General features: G+C 37.3%; 1 protein-coding gene across 3 annotated transcripts in view; it reads right to left on the reverse strand.

Moving 5' to 3' along the window:
* Positions 1 to 17,166, reverse strand: part of COL4A1 (collagen type IV alpha 1 chain) — a 131,835-nt gene that overhangs the window by 37,638 nt on the left and 77,031 nt on the right. For all 3 annotated transcript variants that reach the window (XM_083836235.1, XM_083836234.1, XM_083836236.1), the window contains exons 3-23: positions 16,939 to 17,028; positions 16,805 to 16,849; positions 15,234 to 15,278; positions 15,060 to 15,122; positions 14,905 to 14,958; positions 14,729 to 14,755; positions 13,741 to 13,824; positions 13,567 to 13,629; positions 12,518 to 12,553; positions 11,936 to 11,977; positions 10,167 to 10,256; positions 9,536 to 9,571; positions 9,334 to 9,393; positions 7,953 to 7,997; positions 7,694 to 7,747; positions 7,161 to 7,202; positions 6,189 to 6,282; positions 5,501 to 5,536; positions 3,773 to 3,937; positions 1,064 to 1,159; positions 30 to 113 (exon numbers count right to left, since the gene is read on the reverse strand). In XM_083836235.1, the coding sequence (XP_083692361.1) occupies positions 30 to 113; positions 1,064 to 1,159; positions 3,773 to 3,937; positions 5,501 to 5,536; positions 6,189 to 6,282; positions 7,161 to 7,202; positions 7,694 to 7,747; positions 7,953 to 7,997; positions 9,334 to 9,393; positions 9,536 to 9,571; positions 10,167 to 10,256; positions 11,936 to 11,977; positions 12,518 to 12,553; positions 13,567 to 13,629; positions 13,741 to 13,824; positions 14,729 to 14,755; positions 14,905 to 14,958; positions 15,060 to 15,122; positions 15,234 to 15,278; positions 16,805 to 16,849; positions 16,939 to 17,028 (1,351 nt within the window). The remainder of the gene's footprint in view (positions 1 to 29; positions 114 to 1,063; positions 1,160 to 3,772; positions 3,938 to 5,500; positions 5,537 to 6,188; positions 6,283 to 7,160; positions 7,203 to 7,693; positions 7,748 to 7,952; positions 7,998 to 9,333; positions 9,394 to 9,535; positions 9,572 to 10,166; positions 10,257 to 11,935; positions 11,978 to 12,517; positions 12,554 to 13,566; positions 13,630 to 13,740; positions 13,825 to 14,728; positions 14,756 to 14,904; positions 14,959 to 15,059; positions 15,123 to 15,233; positions 15,279 to 16,804; positions 16,850 to 16,938; positions 17,029 to 17,166) is intronic.

Here is a 17,166-nt window from a genome sequence, read left to right on the forward strand (position 1 = left end):
TTAATTCTCAGGTAGTTAATTTTTTTTACCTGCTGGACCTGGTGGTCCTTGTGGTCCTGGAAGTCCAGGAGGTCCTACTTTATCACATAAAGTACAGGTTTCTCCTTTTTCACCTGAAGAAAAAAAAAAAAAGTAATGAATAAAAATGACAAGATTTAAGAGAGCTGCAATCAGGTGGAATCCAGTGGTAAATGTCAATTTAATACACTTCATGTTGAAGGAATATAAATAAATGTGTTATTTCTAACTATATGCTTCAAAGAGAATTTATCAGCAAACTGATATTCAAGCCTATAAAACTTTTAAAGGAACGGCATTAAAGTCAACTTATATATTATTCTACAGACAGTATTTAATAGGAGGGTTAGATGGAACCAGGCTGAAGAGGATCAAAAAGAAGAGAAATATACACTGGGTATAGAAGATATGAAAAGTTTAAAGTAGAAGAAGAAAAAACTCCACAGCCACTGCAATTTACAGTTTTAAAAAGAAGTGAGCAGAATGAGATTAGGAAGAATCAACTGATATGTAAATTAGTGCCGTTCATTTTTTGTATATGTCCATTTAGCTGACAGTGCTAAACCACACAGTTGACATTACTACTTGCAGGTGTGGCAATTTTAGTTTCAATTATAGTCAAGGTACTGATTCATAAACTATCTCTATTCCCAACTCATCTTCCCCTTTAATTCTTCATCTCAGAATTCATATCTTAAATTGCCATGAACAGTTCAATTTACGCTTAATTAGTCTATACTCAACTCTTTTTTAATTCCCAGATACTGTTTCGTTCCTGAAATCACCCATCTTTTATCACTTACCAGCAATGCCTAAGTGAAGTGAAATGTAAGTGAAGTTCGTGTCACACAACTCAATACACAGTATCCTTCTTTTATTCACCAGAGACCCAAGAAGCATCTTGCACATCTATGAACTGTTAGCGTAACTAATGTTAAGTACCAATTCTCTGGATCCAGTTAACTGGCTCAGTACCTCCACATATCCAAGACCCAGGGTACAAAGCAATAGAAAGCAACCACACTTTCATTTTAAATATTATTACCTTTCTCTCCCATCTCTCCTGGAAATCCATGTTGCCCTGGAGGTCCAGGTATACCTGGTGCACCAGGTTGCCCCTGCTGGCATTGATCAATTCCATCTGCAATTGAAATGCAACAGAGCTATTGTCTGGCAAATCCAAGTTTCTATCACAGGGTTGCATTTATGAATGTCCTAGCTGAATTTATCTGTGAGTAGTGGTACATCAGGAGAGTCTTTCATTTTTCTATTTATTTGTTTTAATCTGAAAAAAAACTCAGATTCTGCATTCTGATTCCAGATATATTACTTAAGAAACCCCCAGAATTACAGAAAAAAAGATGACTCTGCTATAACGAGTTTATAACTTTCACACAAAACGTATTTTTATTGTATGTAGATATTTTTATGTAGAGTTTTTTGTACCTAGCCTAGAGTTTTTGGAAACTTCCTAGGTCAAAAGCAGCTTGTTAACATCTGTTTAACTTCTTCACACCAATAAAGCTTTCTGAAAACAAGAAACTACAGGTACTAGGAACTGAAATAGCTAACAAATAACACCACCCAGCAAACTTAATGTAGGAATACAAATTGTGCTTGTTCTGTTTGATGTTATGGCACAGGCTCCAACCTAATCATTTTGGCCAAAGTCAAGAGTCAAAATGTTTATGTGAAGTTTGGCAAACAACAGCTAAACACAAAGGGATTTTTTTTCCTCCCATTTTGTATCTGAAGAAAGCTAAAGAAGGGTCTGGGGAAGGCACAGTGACAGAAACATGAAACATTTTTTTATTAAAAAACAGGATTTGCTCTTATTGCTCTTATTACTTTAAGGGGCGGGGTGAGATTTCACTATTTAATTACCTGTTCTAAGTGTTGAATTTTATACTGATTCATTAGCAAACACTTTTGGTTTAGGAATTCCATAGAGAATAATGTTCATTTTAATAGGAATCTTCTATTTCATATTTAATCTTTAAAAAGGTTAACAAAATCACAGCTATGAAGCTAGAGCTTTAAATTTTTCAGCAAAATCTACAGGACAAAACACAAAGGAACCATTGCCTGCATAAAGTATATATGTCACCTGCACATACTAAAGTTTTACTCTACTCCAGTTATCTCTAAACATTTTCAAATCTACTAAAGAATTGCAAGTAAAACACCACTTTTCCTCTCGCTGACTATGTATGTAAAACAAACCAGTCATTTTTATGTTAAGGTTTACAGCCCAACAAAATATGTAAGGCAAGTTAATTTTAAGCATTTACCTAAAACTGTAGTGCAAAAGCAGAACACTGCTTTTTATATTTTTTATTTTTCTGTTATACTCTTAGTACTTCCCTTGTTATTTTTACGTCATTGTCCTTTAGTTAAAAACCAACATCAAACCAGCTCAATTTACAGTTATGCAATATAAAGTCCAAATGAACACTGTGAGGGACCAAAAAAAAAGCAGTATGATTAAATATTAAAGTTTCATGTTGAGCAAATTTGTTTGCAACTATTACTTGAAGCATAGATGGCTTAGGGCTCACAAAAAGTATGCATGACAAATACAATAATTGAATCATAAAATACAGTATTAGGAATAAACTGAAGACATCTTTATCTAACAATTACTTAATGTCTCTGGGTAACAACTAACCCTAAAATACATGCCTCTTTATTTATGTTACATATTTGATGTTGTCTGATATGTACTGTCCAAAATGAAGTGTTAGTGTAATGTCTAGTTTAGTTGAATCACAGAATATCCTGAGTTGGAAGAGACACACAGGGATCACTGAATCCAACTCCTGGCTCCACACAAGACCACCCAAAAACCAAACCCTATGTCTGAGAGCATTGAACAAACACTCCTTGGACTCCACCAGCCTTGGTGCCATGACCACTGCCCTGGGGCCCCTGTCCCAGTGCCCGACCACCCTCTGGGTGCAGAACCTTTCCCTAACACCCAGCCTGACCCTCCCCTGTCCCAGCTCCATGCCGTTCCCTCGGGTCCTGTCGCTGTCCCCAGAGAGCAGAGCTCAGCGCCTGCCCCTCCGCTCCCCTCGTGAGGGAGCTGCAGGCCGCCATGAGGCCTCCCCTCAGCCTGCTCTGCTCGGGGCTGAACAAACCAAGGGACCTCAGCTGCTCCCCATACGTCTTGCACTCTAGACCCTTCACCATCTTTTTAACCCTCCTTTTGGAGGCTCTCCAATAGTTTCATCTCTTTCTTATACTGTGGTGATCAAAACTGTCCACAGTACTCGATGTGAGCCCACAATGCAGAGCAGAGTGGGCCAATCCCCTCCCTCAACCAGCTAGCAATGCTGTCCCTGATGCACCCCAGGGTACAGTTCACCCTTTTGGCTGCTAGGGCACGCTGTTCACTCATATTCAACTTGCAATCAACCAAAACCACCAGATCCCTTTTTACAGGGCTCTCATCCCCTAGTCTGTATATCTAGGGTTGCCCCATCACAGCAATTATAAATACTTTTGTGTATATATATTGGTGCTGAAGACTTGTAAGTTGTGATATTGAACATCTGTCTTTTATGCTATGAATAGTATTAGCATCTTTTTTTTTTTTCCACTTTATTCGTTAACAGCTCAGATACATTTATTCCAAGATGTAAATGCATCCTAATTATAGCTTTTATAATCTTGTTTCCTTTTTCTTTTTCAAGTGCATGCAACGTGCATTATTGAGACTTCATAGTGAAAAGCAGCCAAGTGCTTTACTTACCTGTTACGCCTGGAGGACCTGGAGGGCCAGGGAGCCCAGGGGGACCTGGGAAACCATCTCTTCCGGGGGGTCCAGGTAAAGGGAATCCAGGAGAACCCTTTTCACCTTTTTCACCTCTCTCTCCAGGGACACCAGGTGATCCTACTCTGTCTGGAACTGGTCGACCTTTGGACAGAATAAAACGTAGATGAAAGAAGGTTCAAGAAAAAAGACAGTAACGTTATCAACACATTAGCTTACAATAAGTTTCGGAGAGAAATTGGAAAATGGTAGTGCAAAATAAAGAGGAACTGTATTTTTACTATTGGTGATTTACAAAATTCAGGGCATATTTTCACTACAGCTCAGAATAACTCACTTCCATTCAGTCCCTGAGCAAACACTGGGAAAAGTAACGTTCTGAGATTTATTTGAACCAATTTTTGCTGGCTAAGAAAAAATGGTGACAAAGGAGTTCATTTAGCTATTACATTTAGAAACCATTATGCTCGTCTCATAATAAGCCAAATCTTAAACACACCTGGAAATGAACAGGATCTGTAAGAACTTCAGTAAATTGGTATTCAATGATGCTAGCAGATTTTCAGGAATGCTAAACCCCAAACTGTTCGTAGGAATAATAAGTAAACAGCAGCCAATAAAGGCAGGCAGTTAAACAACTAGGAAAAAAATTACTCAAGATCTTCTTTTAGCTATTTGCACAGTCACACAGGTCTTCCTACTTCAATGACTTATTTTAATTAACAATTAATCATGAGATTTGACTGCTAAACCATTTTGAGCCATCTGCAATACTGTAGTGAAGATATTTAAGTCACACAAATCTCAATTTCTGTAGGGTAATAACAGAGAAAGAGCCACCATTCTTCTTCTATGTCATACGGAATTCTTTAGGGATTACTACTGCCTGTAGTATATAGTATCTCCTCCCTAAGCTGCGAAAAATTTCCTGGCAACTATCTGACCCTGGTTCACAATAATTTCTTACATAGCAACTCTCAAGATGGAAAATACGAGCAAAGGAGATTATAGTAGTATCACTACTGGATGTACTGGAGTCAGGTTTCTACAGATTATTTGGTTCGTTTTTAAAAAGCAAATATCATGGTTTAGTCCAAACACATACACATGTACATATGCATAATAGTAGTGTGGCCATGTATGTGAAGATGTTAGACTATGAAAAAGGCAACATTTGCAGGCAAGAGAAATAACTTTTATTAGATCAAATGACAGTCAAAAAAAAAAAAAAGCAGGAAGCCTTCAGGAATGACTTTGATCTAATAAATATTATTTCCTCCAACAAATCTTGTTTTATTGTATTTATGCAAATGCATATAAAGCCAAAGTGAAAGCAAACCAGATTATCTGTGCAAGAGTAAACATACATAGGTACACACACATATTCACATTCTACAGCTCCTCATGCCCAATGGAGCCATACTCTCTAGATTCTCTCAGATGATGTGTGCACACTAACACTTATCGATTTAAGCAGCGATCAGAGAAGATTTAAGAATTATCAGAGCTCTACACAAAGAGCAAGGCTAGATCACAGCAGAGATTCCAGAAAAGCAATCAACAGGAATGGTCTGAGGTGGAGATTAGATCCTCAGAGAGGCCACTACCTGGGCACCCTGTAAGTCAGGCTGAAAGCAGATGAGGAGACCACCTCTCAGGATTCTCCACCCAAGAAGAACAACCAAAAAAAAGTGAACAAAATCATACCTGGAATTCCCGGGATTCCTTGTAAACCAGGAAAACCTTTAAAAAGAGAGGTTTTCAATTAGGCAATCAAGTCAGCAATGCTATCATGAATGCAATTCTAGCACATATTAAGTACACATTATAAGCAAGTATTCTGTGTATCAAAAGTTAAATAACTCATAGATATCTGCAAACAATACACTTAGTGAAAAGTCCCTATGGTGTGCCATCTTCTCCACTGGTCTTTCTTCAACAGGGAGATGTCTGTAATGGGGAAATTGGGAATGCTGTCTATAGGAATTCCCTGTCTACTGAGGAATTTTGCAAATAACGCAAGTCCATTTAAAGAATTAAAATATAGCTATTGACTTTTTTTGAGGCGTCTCTTCAAGATTCTCTGCACTATTACCCACTTTGTGATTGTATTCACTTCTTTGTTAAATAATCTCACTGGATTCTTTAATCTCCATAAACACAGGCCCCATTTTATTCTTTTCCAAACTATTAATGAAATGCTGTCTTATTGATGATGAGAAGAAGTGTTTTAAAAACTATCACAAAATGTAATAATTTGAAAGCAATTAAATAAAAAATGGAACATTCCACAGTTATATAGAGCCCCTGAGCCCACAGACAGTGGGATTTTAATTTCCTGTAGCAAGAAAATGAAAAGCATAACTCAATCATAAAGACAAGAGAGAATACATACCTTTTTCACCTTTTTGACCTTTTTGTCCAGGCAAACCTGAAACTCCGGGGTCTCCCTTTTCACCAAAGGCGTCCATTGGTCCAGTATCTATAACCTGAATCGCAGGACAAAGATGAGGACACTAGAAACATGCAACTGTGCTCTAGTAGTTTGTATGTCATCCATCCCAACCTGATGGCACAGAAGCCACTTTGTTTCGTGTTAACAGCTTTGAGCAGTTTTGGCCATACTGGCCATCTCATTGACAGGTACCAGCTGCTGTGAGAGTGTTGTAGCTGCTGAGGAATTACCAGAGAAAATAAGGATTTCCTATTCTACCAAAATTCCTTCATATCAGTCGTATGGGTAAGTGGAGAGCTTGATAGCACCTTTCTGAATGAAGATGATGTAAAGAAACCTCAGTATGTTCTAAGTACTGATCCGCCGGGTTTGTGTTACCTTTCATCTTAAAATACTCTACTCTGGTGATTTCTACTGTTGATCTGAGTTTGACATAGAAGATACTAACATTTACAATATAATATTCAAGTACGCACCTTTTTTCAAAACAAATGAGCAGATGTTGGGAATTTTTCCAGTTTCTCGGAAAGCAGCATCATCAAAGATATGTCTGCTGCTGACTAGTCCCATTTTTTATTTGAGGTGTTAAAAAAATTATAGACTACAATGCTGACAGATGTATTCTTCTGAACGCTCTTTTAGTTTGTACTGATTATCAATGCCTAACAGTTCCATTCTCAAAAACATTCAAAATTCATATTCTTTGAAAGCTCCTTTCCCAAATTTCAAACATACTTCAGAAATAAGGCTTTTGTTTCCATTAAGAAAAACTGAGGACATGACTGATTTGAGCACGATCAGAATATGCATAATCTCTCTTTTTTTTTTTTCTTTCTGTTTGAGTACTTTGACTTTCTCAAAATTTTTATCTTCATTTAAATTTAAAATAAAACAAGATTTTATTTTACTTACTCTTCCTGGGGGACCTTGAGGACCTTGATCACCTTTTTCACCCTAAAGGAAAATACAAGTTATGCTTTAAATCCAGATCAGATGTTCTTCACAAAAAAAAAAAAAAAAAAAAAAAGTAGTAATAATTTCTTTAGCAAATGAACTCTTTGATACAGATTCACACAAAATCCAAATGCTAAGCACCTGGAACACCATACTAAACAACAATTTGTTAGCAGGTGGACCTGTACTGCTTTACACTGTATAAAGAGAAACAGGGATTTTTAGAAAAGTACATTTCTTGGCTGAGCAAAGAGATTGTGAAAATAAAGGCTGTGTTAAACAATTCATATAGAACTAAATCAGGGGTACCTAAGCATGTTGATTTTGACTTTTTGTAGTCTCTGAGTGATGACTTTACAATGTAGCAACATAGCAATGTTCATTTAATACTGCTTTACATGCATGTGAAGTTTCAACACACACCTATGAACCGGTCATATGAGCTCGTAACTCCTCACTCTGTGCTATGACAAGCACAGACTCTGACTCACCTTAGCACCAGGTTCCCCAGGCCGTCCCGGAATCCCAAACCCTCCAGGCAAACCCTGGACGTAGAAGACAGTGACACCAGAAAAGAAAAACACAGTTGCACGTTAGCTCTGGCAGCATCCAAGCTTTAAATTAAACTCACCAAACACAATAATTTTAAGTATATAATTTGGAAGGCTAGAAAATGCCAACCATTTATAATACACAGACAACTCTTTGATTTTGAATGTAAGAAATAGTATAATTTAGTGAAATACATACAGGTTGTCCTTTTGGTCCTGGCTCGCCATCTTTTCCAGGCTTTCCCTGTAAAACAGCAAGTTCCACTCTGCTTAAACAGATAGCCACTGGTACACAATTTCTAAATATGATGGGTGAAATACTAGAACAGAATAATCACTATTGTAATGCATTCATTAAGAGTGCTAATACAGCTGACAGTGTAGAGGATAAAAAGCAAGCAAACTGTAACTGCCTAGTGCTTGTGTTACTCAATATGCTACAAATTATATCCTATCCCACCTAGATTTCTGCATTCAGCACTGGGGCCCCCAGCACAAGAAGGACACGAAAAAGATCCACCAGACCAAGGTGGTCAGGAGAATCTTTTAATGTACTTTTTGATTGGAATTAGCCATATGGTAGTCAAACAATTCCATAAAACTACAATATCAGATCTTACTAGTGGCTCATCTTTTGTGCCTTTTCTTAATTTCAGAAGTAGCTGTGATTTCCTTGAAGAGCAAGAATTATATTTAAAAGATCTTAGAAGCTTTGTTCAGGGAACTGTATAGAAACTGAAAGATTTATTTTTGAACAATGCAAAGATGCTTCCTCAGCAGGCTCCAGGCCAACATTTCTCCGTCCTTCCAGCTTTCAAACCCTCATTTACTGTAGGAGTAAAAACATATATCTGATAGCAGCGATAATTCCATCATGCACCTTTACTGATGGGTTGACAGAACACTCAACCTTGAAGTATAGTAGGAAATAAGGAGGAAGATCTCTTTCAGACTGTAGTACAATTCAATGCCTATAGCTGTGCTTGGTCATTTTCTAACAGTTTATGATGACCCACAATTTGAGAAACAGCACTCTAGATACATTTTCATGTAGAAACTGCTTTTGCTACCAGCTCAGCTGTGAAAGGTACAGCATGGCTCACAGAAATTGTGTGGATGAGACTATGATATAGGTCAAACTAGGCAAATGCAGCAGACATTGTGGCCTCAAGCAGTTATGGTCAGGCTAGAAACCAGCAAGTTAACTTGTATCTGTCATCTAATTTTTTTTTGCTCCATTCCTGAGTATCTGAAACAAATCCAACACTTGGCTAAAGTCATGCATATGGTGTGACTTGCTTTGCTTTGCTTTTCCTTTTGTTTTGGAATGAACTTACCTTGCTTCAGCCGGGACCAATGGGGGTCTTGCCTCTGCCTTCAGCACTTCAGCCACTGCTAGGGGTCTTTAGTTACATGAAAGCATGTTACCTATTAACTTTATGGATGTTATCACTATCTTGGCTTGTACACCTGCCCTTGTTGTTTGATATATACCAAATTTAATGTTTCACTAATAGTTACTAAGTTTAATTAGTTTATGGAAGCAATGCAATGACTGTAATTACATTATTGATACTTACACGTGGACCAGGATCCCCAGGTTCACCCTTTTCTCCTCTGAAAGCTGAGCCTGGCAATCCCTGGAAGGCAAATACATACCAGACTAATAATACTGCCATATTCAAAAGTAAATTTGCTTTTAGGTATAAAGATATTCAGGGCCATCATTAGATTCTTCCATATTTTTAGTGTAATAAATATATATATATACAAAGTACTTACTGGGGTTCCCTGTTCTCCCTTTGCACCTTGTTCACCCTAATGAAATTATAAAAAAAAAATGTAGATTAGTAAGGAAAATTTTACCCATAATTCATTTAGGCTGTAAATCATTTATTTCTTCATATCAGACATAGCACTGTTCTCCACTTCAAGAACTATGCCTAATAGTATGACGTGCAAAAAGAGGTTAGACAAAACACAAAACATGAATCCATTACGTCAATTTTTTATTCTAGTATATATTGCTTAGAGGGTCTAATTCAATAGCTGAAAATTAATGATAATTCATTAGCACTCATACTCCATGGATGTGATTCTGTAAATGAAAAGTCCAGTGTAAGCTACTTAATTCAAATTTTTATAAAATTTAGGGTTTACAATGTTTATCAATTCTCCTTCTTCAGAAAGTCTTCTGCTATGTGTTACTTCTTTACGCAATTGTTTATACATTCATCATCATATTTTTCAGAGAAACTTCCAGAAAGACGATCAAAATGTATTACATAAAGCCAAACAATTTTGAAGAGTCGGCTGTGGGTGACTCATTATTTTCTTCTTCCTCTTTTACTTCTGTTAGTTCTAACGACTACATTGTATTGAAGAGTACAAGGTCGATCATTTAAGGTCTCACCTTTTCTCCCTTTATGATTTCGCTTCCTTTTTCTTTCACGTGTGGTGCAGGTCCTGGTGGCCCTGGGGGACCACGGACTCCTTGTTCTCCCTGTCAACACCAAATCCAGGACAGACCATTGAAAACACTACTGAGACCAACTTCAGGAAAACAAGTGTGGGTCATACTTTTTCATTATGTGTGCATCCACAGCAGAGCAAAAACCGTATATGCTTATATAATGCAATAGGACTATCTTTCATGGTAAAACACCTCCAAAAAGGATTGATGCATTTCTGCCAAGCAATGACACATATCGATACTATTTATTTTTTGCAAAAGATAAGCCTAAGGAGTCCAGGAAATCTCCACATACTTCTATTGTCAACATTTTTCAAGCAATTCTACGATAAAAAGTTAATCTCAATGATGTGCCATGTCACGAAAAATCCTATCCAGTAGGAATAGTATGCTTCAAAATACATAAAAAAGGGTAGTGGATAAAAAATATAAATGCATATATAACAATTTACTTGTACTCCCAAAGGCCTCTGCCAATGACAATCATAAGAAGCTTTTGGAGAAGGGCTCAGACATACTAGCAGTTTACCTAATAACCCATGACTCCAAGCATTTCTTGCATCCTGAAAATGCAATATAGAGCACTTTAACCTAGACCCCAGTGGGAAACATAACACTTTAACCCTCACATGTGTTACCTCCCGTCTGGTGCTGACTAAGGGAATAAATGGGATCAGTCACCAAAGGTAATGCATGGTAACTCAGCAATGCATCAATGCTGAAACAGTCATGCAGCAGGCAGGAAATCAGTCATCACTGAGCAAAATCGACAAACAATGCAAAAATAAGAAAGGTCATTTGCTTGGTACAACAAGCAAATGTTGTACTCGTAGCAAAGGGCTACGAGTTGGACAGCATGAAGTCCCATGCTGCACTCTGGGACGTTGACCATATTTATGAAAAAGCTGGCAGCATTGGCAACTAAGAACATAACTGCATCACCAGTTGCAGTCAGACAGCACCAGCAAGGCTGCAGCTCTCTTCCAGTTTAGCAGGTACTGCAGCACAACAGAAGCCCATGTGGAAGGCAAAAGAGTTGATAGAGAAGGGTCAGTGTTGACACTACAGGTGTTTTGAGTAATTTACTTTGGACTAACCGCACTCTCTTCCAACAGGCTCAGCCCTCAGCACTTGGTGCAGCATGCTAGGCATGTTCCTGAAGCACAGCGTTTGGTTTAGTTTCATGCTAAAGGAAACCAGATTGCATGCTCTGAAAAATGCTCCTGGTCAAGCCAAAACACGGAGGACAACTGCAAGATCTGTTTCAAAACCACACTCCCTATTCATTCTAAAGCAGTGATACAGACAAGAGTCCTATCACAACTAATTCTAACAATTTCAGACAGCATATATCAGAACTAAATTGTTTTCAAATCAATCTCATAATGAGTCCTAATGTACAGAGTAAATGTTTCCAGATCTTCCTACGATAAACTAAAGTAGTTGGTACTAGTCACAGCTAGAAAACAGAATAATGACCTAAATTAATGTCAGGTACAACATCATAATGTTCAAAATCTGTAACTGTTTAGGATTTCTGTTCATTTAGCTATGAATTACAGATTTGATTAACTCAAGTTGCCTAAAACTTACAATGCCATTGAGCTGATTTTCTTCACAGATTAATTCCAGAAGTTTATTTAGTTAAAATAAATAGTCTCAAGAATATTTTATGGAAGTCGTTCTCTAATTCTTCAAAAGAGACTTACCTTTTCACCTTTTGGACCCTGAAAGCCCAAACCCATGTAGCCCTGAAAATAAAAATTATATATAGTAAATTCTCATCAGCAGTGAATATATGCATGCATACACACACACAGAAATATTTTGTACATGGCTAAAGTTAAGAGAGGGTATGAAAGACATGATAGGTCTTTTAAAGGCACATATGAAATAAACAAATAAATCATGTCCTAACCCTCCAGTTGTCACAGCAATTTGTGAAAAAAAAATATCTAGAATTAAATTTATTGCATAACTTTAGTGTCAGCATGCTCTTTTTTCAACATTTTACTGTTAAATTTTGGCATTTTAAAATGAGTCCAAATAATCACAGAATGTTGTAATTAATACTGACTTGATCAACTGAGGCAACAGATCTAATCAAAAATAAAAATAAATAAATAAATAAATAAATAAAATAAAAAGCTCTCTCTGTGATGCCTCATTAACTCATCCCCAGATTGCAAGAAAACCAACTCCTTTAGGACTATTAGTTTCCAAATTTGGGGGGTAACTGATGTGCCAAATAACTAAACAAGCAGACAATCTTTACAATAAAAAAGTCTTACCTTCTCGCCTGGAGGTCCTGGTGGCCCTGGGGGACCCTACAAGACAGTACATTTCAGCAGATATGTATAAAGTATGCTAGGTAGAATAATTCCTTATTCTATAATGAGAGCAAAAATGCAAATCTTTCCATTAAACCAAGATCTATTTTTCTGCTACTGCCTGTAGCTCCCAACTTAGCCTAAATAATAAAATAAACAGAATCTGTCAAAGATCTTTCATCAGAGCTCGCTTTACAGTTAAGAGTGCTGGATCTAATCAGCATCCAGACAGGAAACAATCACAGAAAATCTGTGGTAATGCACTGCAAAATAACTTCACTAATGACATTTTTTCCCCAGTTTTGTGTGCTACTGACCACATAAATGGACAGTGGTAAATATTAATCCTCACTTTTCTTTCATTAAATTTGTTCTTTTTTACATCAACAAGTGCAAGTGCTGACTAAACTGTATGACCATTTTCCTTTACATCACTTTCAGTTTTCTTTAGAAGGAAAACAGATGCTCGCTTTAATAGCCAGAAACACTGGGTGGACTTTCATCAGATGGAAGTAACTGATCCCTATGAACATTACCCGCATCCAGAACAGGAAGAGAAGACATTAGGTATCTATTAGACCTGACAACATTTCAGATAGTTAAAATGCCTTCAGCATTAGGAATAATAGGAAGTTGATGCTGCCCTGCTTTCCACAGTGCTTCTTACTCAACTGCCCATAATAATAATCTCAACATACATTTTGATTTAGATATGGCTGCTAGGTCTGTAATTTATGTTCTATAGATTAAGTGGGGGAAGACAGAAAAGGAGGATCAAGTACATTACAACCCCTTCCCCACAAATAAAATCCTCCAAATATGCAAGAAGATGACTCTAGGAGCAGCGCTATTGAATGTACCTATGCAATTCTGCCATGACAGAGTCCGGGAGAATAAATATGTAGCCTGAAGCCACAGGTTGTCTTTCCTAAATCCTAACACCTTGTAGGACTTTCTTGTAAGTGAAGTGCAAATCACCATTACAGGTGACTCCATCACAGGAAACTTACTGGTTCTCCTGGAAGCCCTGGTGGCCCCATTGGTCCCTGAAACCCTGGAGTTCCAGGTGGACCCTATAAAAAATAAAAAGACATAATTAAAAAGTGATATGTATTTGGCAATTTTGTGATATTGATGTAATTTTAATTGAAACTCACTGCTATTCAAACATCATTTAGACTTACAGGTAATCCAGGTTGGCCAGGAAAGCCTTTATCACCTTTTAGCACACTAGGAGGTAAAAGACCAATCACTTCACCTGGATCTCCCTATAACAAAAAAAAAATAAAAATAAAAAGAATAGTACTTTAATATCCATTAAAACACATTCAAAAATGTTAAGATAAGAGAAAAGTTAGAGCCACGTCAAATTTGGAATCATTTGGAAAGTTCACTTTTAAAAGAGTCACCTCACTTTACAATTAAGAGATTCCTGTACCAAATCATCATTCATACTTTTATTCTCTGTACGGTAATGGGTAATCAGAAAGATTTTCCCACCAATCTATCACTACTACAGTATTACTAGACAATGAGAACATCTGGCCTGGCTATTAATGGAATTGGTAACTTCACAATCTCTTCTCCAGGATGAGATCTTAGTCTTATAACTAATTTTGAAATCAAAGCCATCCTTTTTCTTAAAAAAAAAAGAGATACACTTTGTCTTTCTTATTTTGGAAAACTATTCCAATTGTTATCCGCTTCTTTATACCTCTTTTTCTGATAGCAAAGATCTTGTTTTTTCCTGCATTTTTGTACAAAATTGCAGTATTTTGAGGGGCTGTATGACTTTCTTCCACAAACATTCTCTAGTTAAACTACTTTGAAAAATGAAATGTCAGTATCAAAACAAATGTTGGAACCATAAAACCTATCTAAATCTTTATGCACAACTTTGTGGCCACCACGATACTTATGTGGAGTTAATGATACGTACTATTTTTCCTGTTGTATTTCATGCAATACTTACACTTTAAAGACCTGCATGGAACAACACATACGTTCAATAGTTATGAAGTGGAAGTTGCTCCACTGCCTTTATTTAGGAGGACTGCAGAGCAGAGTACAAAGTGAAGTACACCAGTACAGGAAGGACTGCTAGTCTTAGAGGGTGTAGAACTCATTCTAATTGATCACATTCTAAATGATCACATTTAGAGCAAAATGTACCTTCATTCCAGGAGGTCCTGGGGGTCCCTGTGAAAAAAGACATATTTGATGTTATTTTTCCTCAGTATTGTATATTTTACATTTTATAATCTATATAATGCCATATAATTATATCTAAATTTCAAGAATCTGAGTTGAAACAAGTGAAGTGAATGAAGCAAGAAGAATCTACTTACTATGCTCCCAGTCAGTCCTGGTAAACCTGGGGGACCTACTGGACCTCTTTCACCCTAAGGAGCACAGAGAAATTGGTTTTGTTTAGGGAACACATGTTTGAAGGATGTTTTTATTTCAACACAGAAATGTTGTTATAAACATCTGCAAATGTCACCTTTGTGCCATTACATCCTGGAATGCCAGGTGGACCAGGAGGGCCGTCTTGTCCAGGAATGCCCTGCATAAAAAGGAAGTAAAGAAATTAGCAATACAGCATTAATCCAGGTCAGACGTAGCCTGATGTTCACTTTTGATGTTCTTTGTAAAAATACATATACTTCACACGTACAGGAAGGCCTGGGTTTCCTGGAAATCCTGATGGTCCTGGTGGGCCCTGCAATTGACAAAAACATATTGAACTTGGGAAACTGAAATGACAAAACCACAAAACAGCAATGACAAGCTGCATCTCTAGTCTCCTTTCCAGTGGGGACAGTAAAAATCAGAGTAAAACTTGCTTTTAAACTCTCTTGACAAAATAGCCTTCATTTCCAAACCTCCCAACCATAGCATTTTAGTGATTGGTAACTGAAAGCACTTTTTTATATTTCTGTAACTTTTTAAGCAGCAATATGCATTTTATTCAACTGAAACTGCATCGGAACCTTACACAGACATAACAAAGGAATGCAGAGCTTCTGTCTTCTCACAACCATACTTCACAACGTGAAATTTACTGTAGACACCTCTTCATAGCAGAGGAAGATGCTAACCCACTGTAAAGATGCTTTTCCATCTTTCATCAGCCACATCAGTATGTCAATTTCATCTCTATCATCCAAAAAAACAACTGGCTTGAAAAAACTCTCTCTCCCTGAATAGCTTTCCAGTGTAATGAATCAGGAATTTGACTTGGCACATCATTTTCATCCTACCAGTTTATTTATTGTGAAACAGAAAAGATGTATGAGATTCCAGAAGCTCAGATAGCATATTTGCATCTTCCAAAACTTTACCATTGCAAAAGTACAGTCTACTTGCACTGCAAACAGTGAATGTATTTGCCAGGAGATGCTAATTTACGTTAACACACAGGATACCATGAACTTCATGGACCGAAATGAGGATTTCTTGATCTATCAGAATACCCCCTCTATAATACTTTAGACACTGTGATTGATTTTGTAAATTCTGTGTGCTGCAGGCCACTGCAGGAAAATGAAGAACAGAACTGACACGGCATTTTGAAAATCTGTGGACAAGGGGGCACAGCTTAAAATGTATCATTGCTCATCAAGTCATTCAAATTCTCTTTCATCAGTACATTATGAAATGTGAAAATGCTCAGAATGAGCTTCACATCTGACAAAACACAAGAAGACATGGCCCTGGCTACAATAATATACTAATTAAGTATTATGTAAGTACCACATTAAACAGAAATGACAGCAGGAAGGTTACAGGCATGCTTAGGGCCTCCTTTAAAACTGAACAAGTTGGGGGATTAAAGCCCCAGCTTTAATTTGTTTCTACACCCTGTGTAAATTTTTAACATATACATGCTTGTGAGTGTGTCAGCATCTCTGCTGGAGCACTTCAAGGAGGTTAGATGGTTCACATTCAGTTGGAATGAAGCCTCTTGGTAGGTCAGATGGCTTTCAAGGGAATATTAAAACCAGAGCTGTTGATGTAGTGATAAGTAATGGGGGAAAATGCAAATGGACAAAGGCACTGGCTGCACAATGCAGAAAGAACTTCAAAGGCAAGAACAAAAATCTTGAATTACTGTGCAGCACAAGGGGATGCAGTTGATTAACTCAAAGAGAAAAACCCCATCATCCACTTGAAGGCAGCTATGAAGAGTGAAAGACATATAAACCCAGAGACATGAAAACTACAAAAATGTAAGTTAAAACTCACTCTTGTTCCTTTTGTTCCTGGCAGTCCTGGTTCTCCAGTATCACCCTGTAAAGGAAAAGAGAGAGCTTTGTCTTTCCTAGGGACAACAATTTAGGGAAATCTGAGTGTTTTAAATATTAAAGCTTAATTCCTACCTTAAGCCCTGGTGGTCCAGGAGGACCTTCAGGTCCTTGCATTCCAGGAAACCCAATCACACCCTGTAGTCCTGGCAAGCCTCTTTCTCCCTGTGGAAAGAAGAAAAGGCATTAGCAACAACACCACTGAAAACAGTAAGAAGTTAACATTTCATTCTAGTCTTCGAAAGAAGGATCATTATAAACAAAGAAACATTTCTGTTTGATGACAAGTTGGCACGGGGTGAT

This window comes from Anser anser, assembly GCF_964211835.1.
Source record: "Anser anser genome assembly, chromosome: 1".
Lineage (NCBI taxonomy): Eukaryota > Metazoa > Chordata > Aves > Anseriformes > Anatidae > Anser > Anser anser.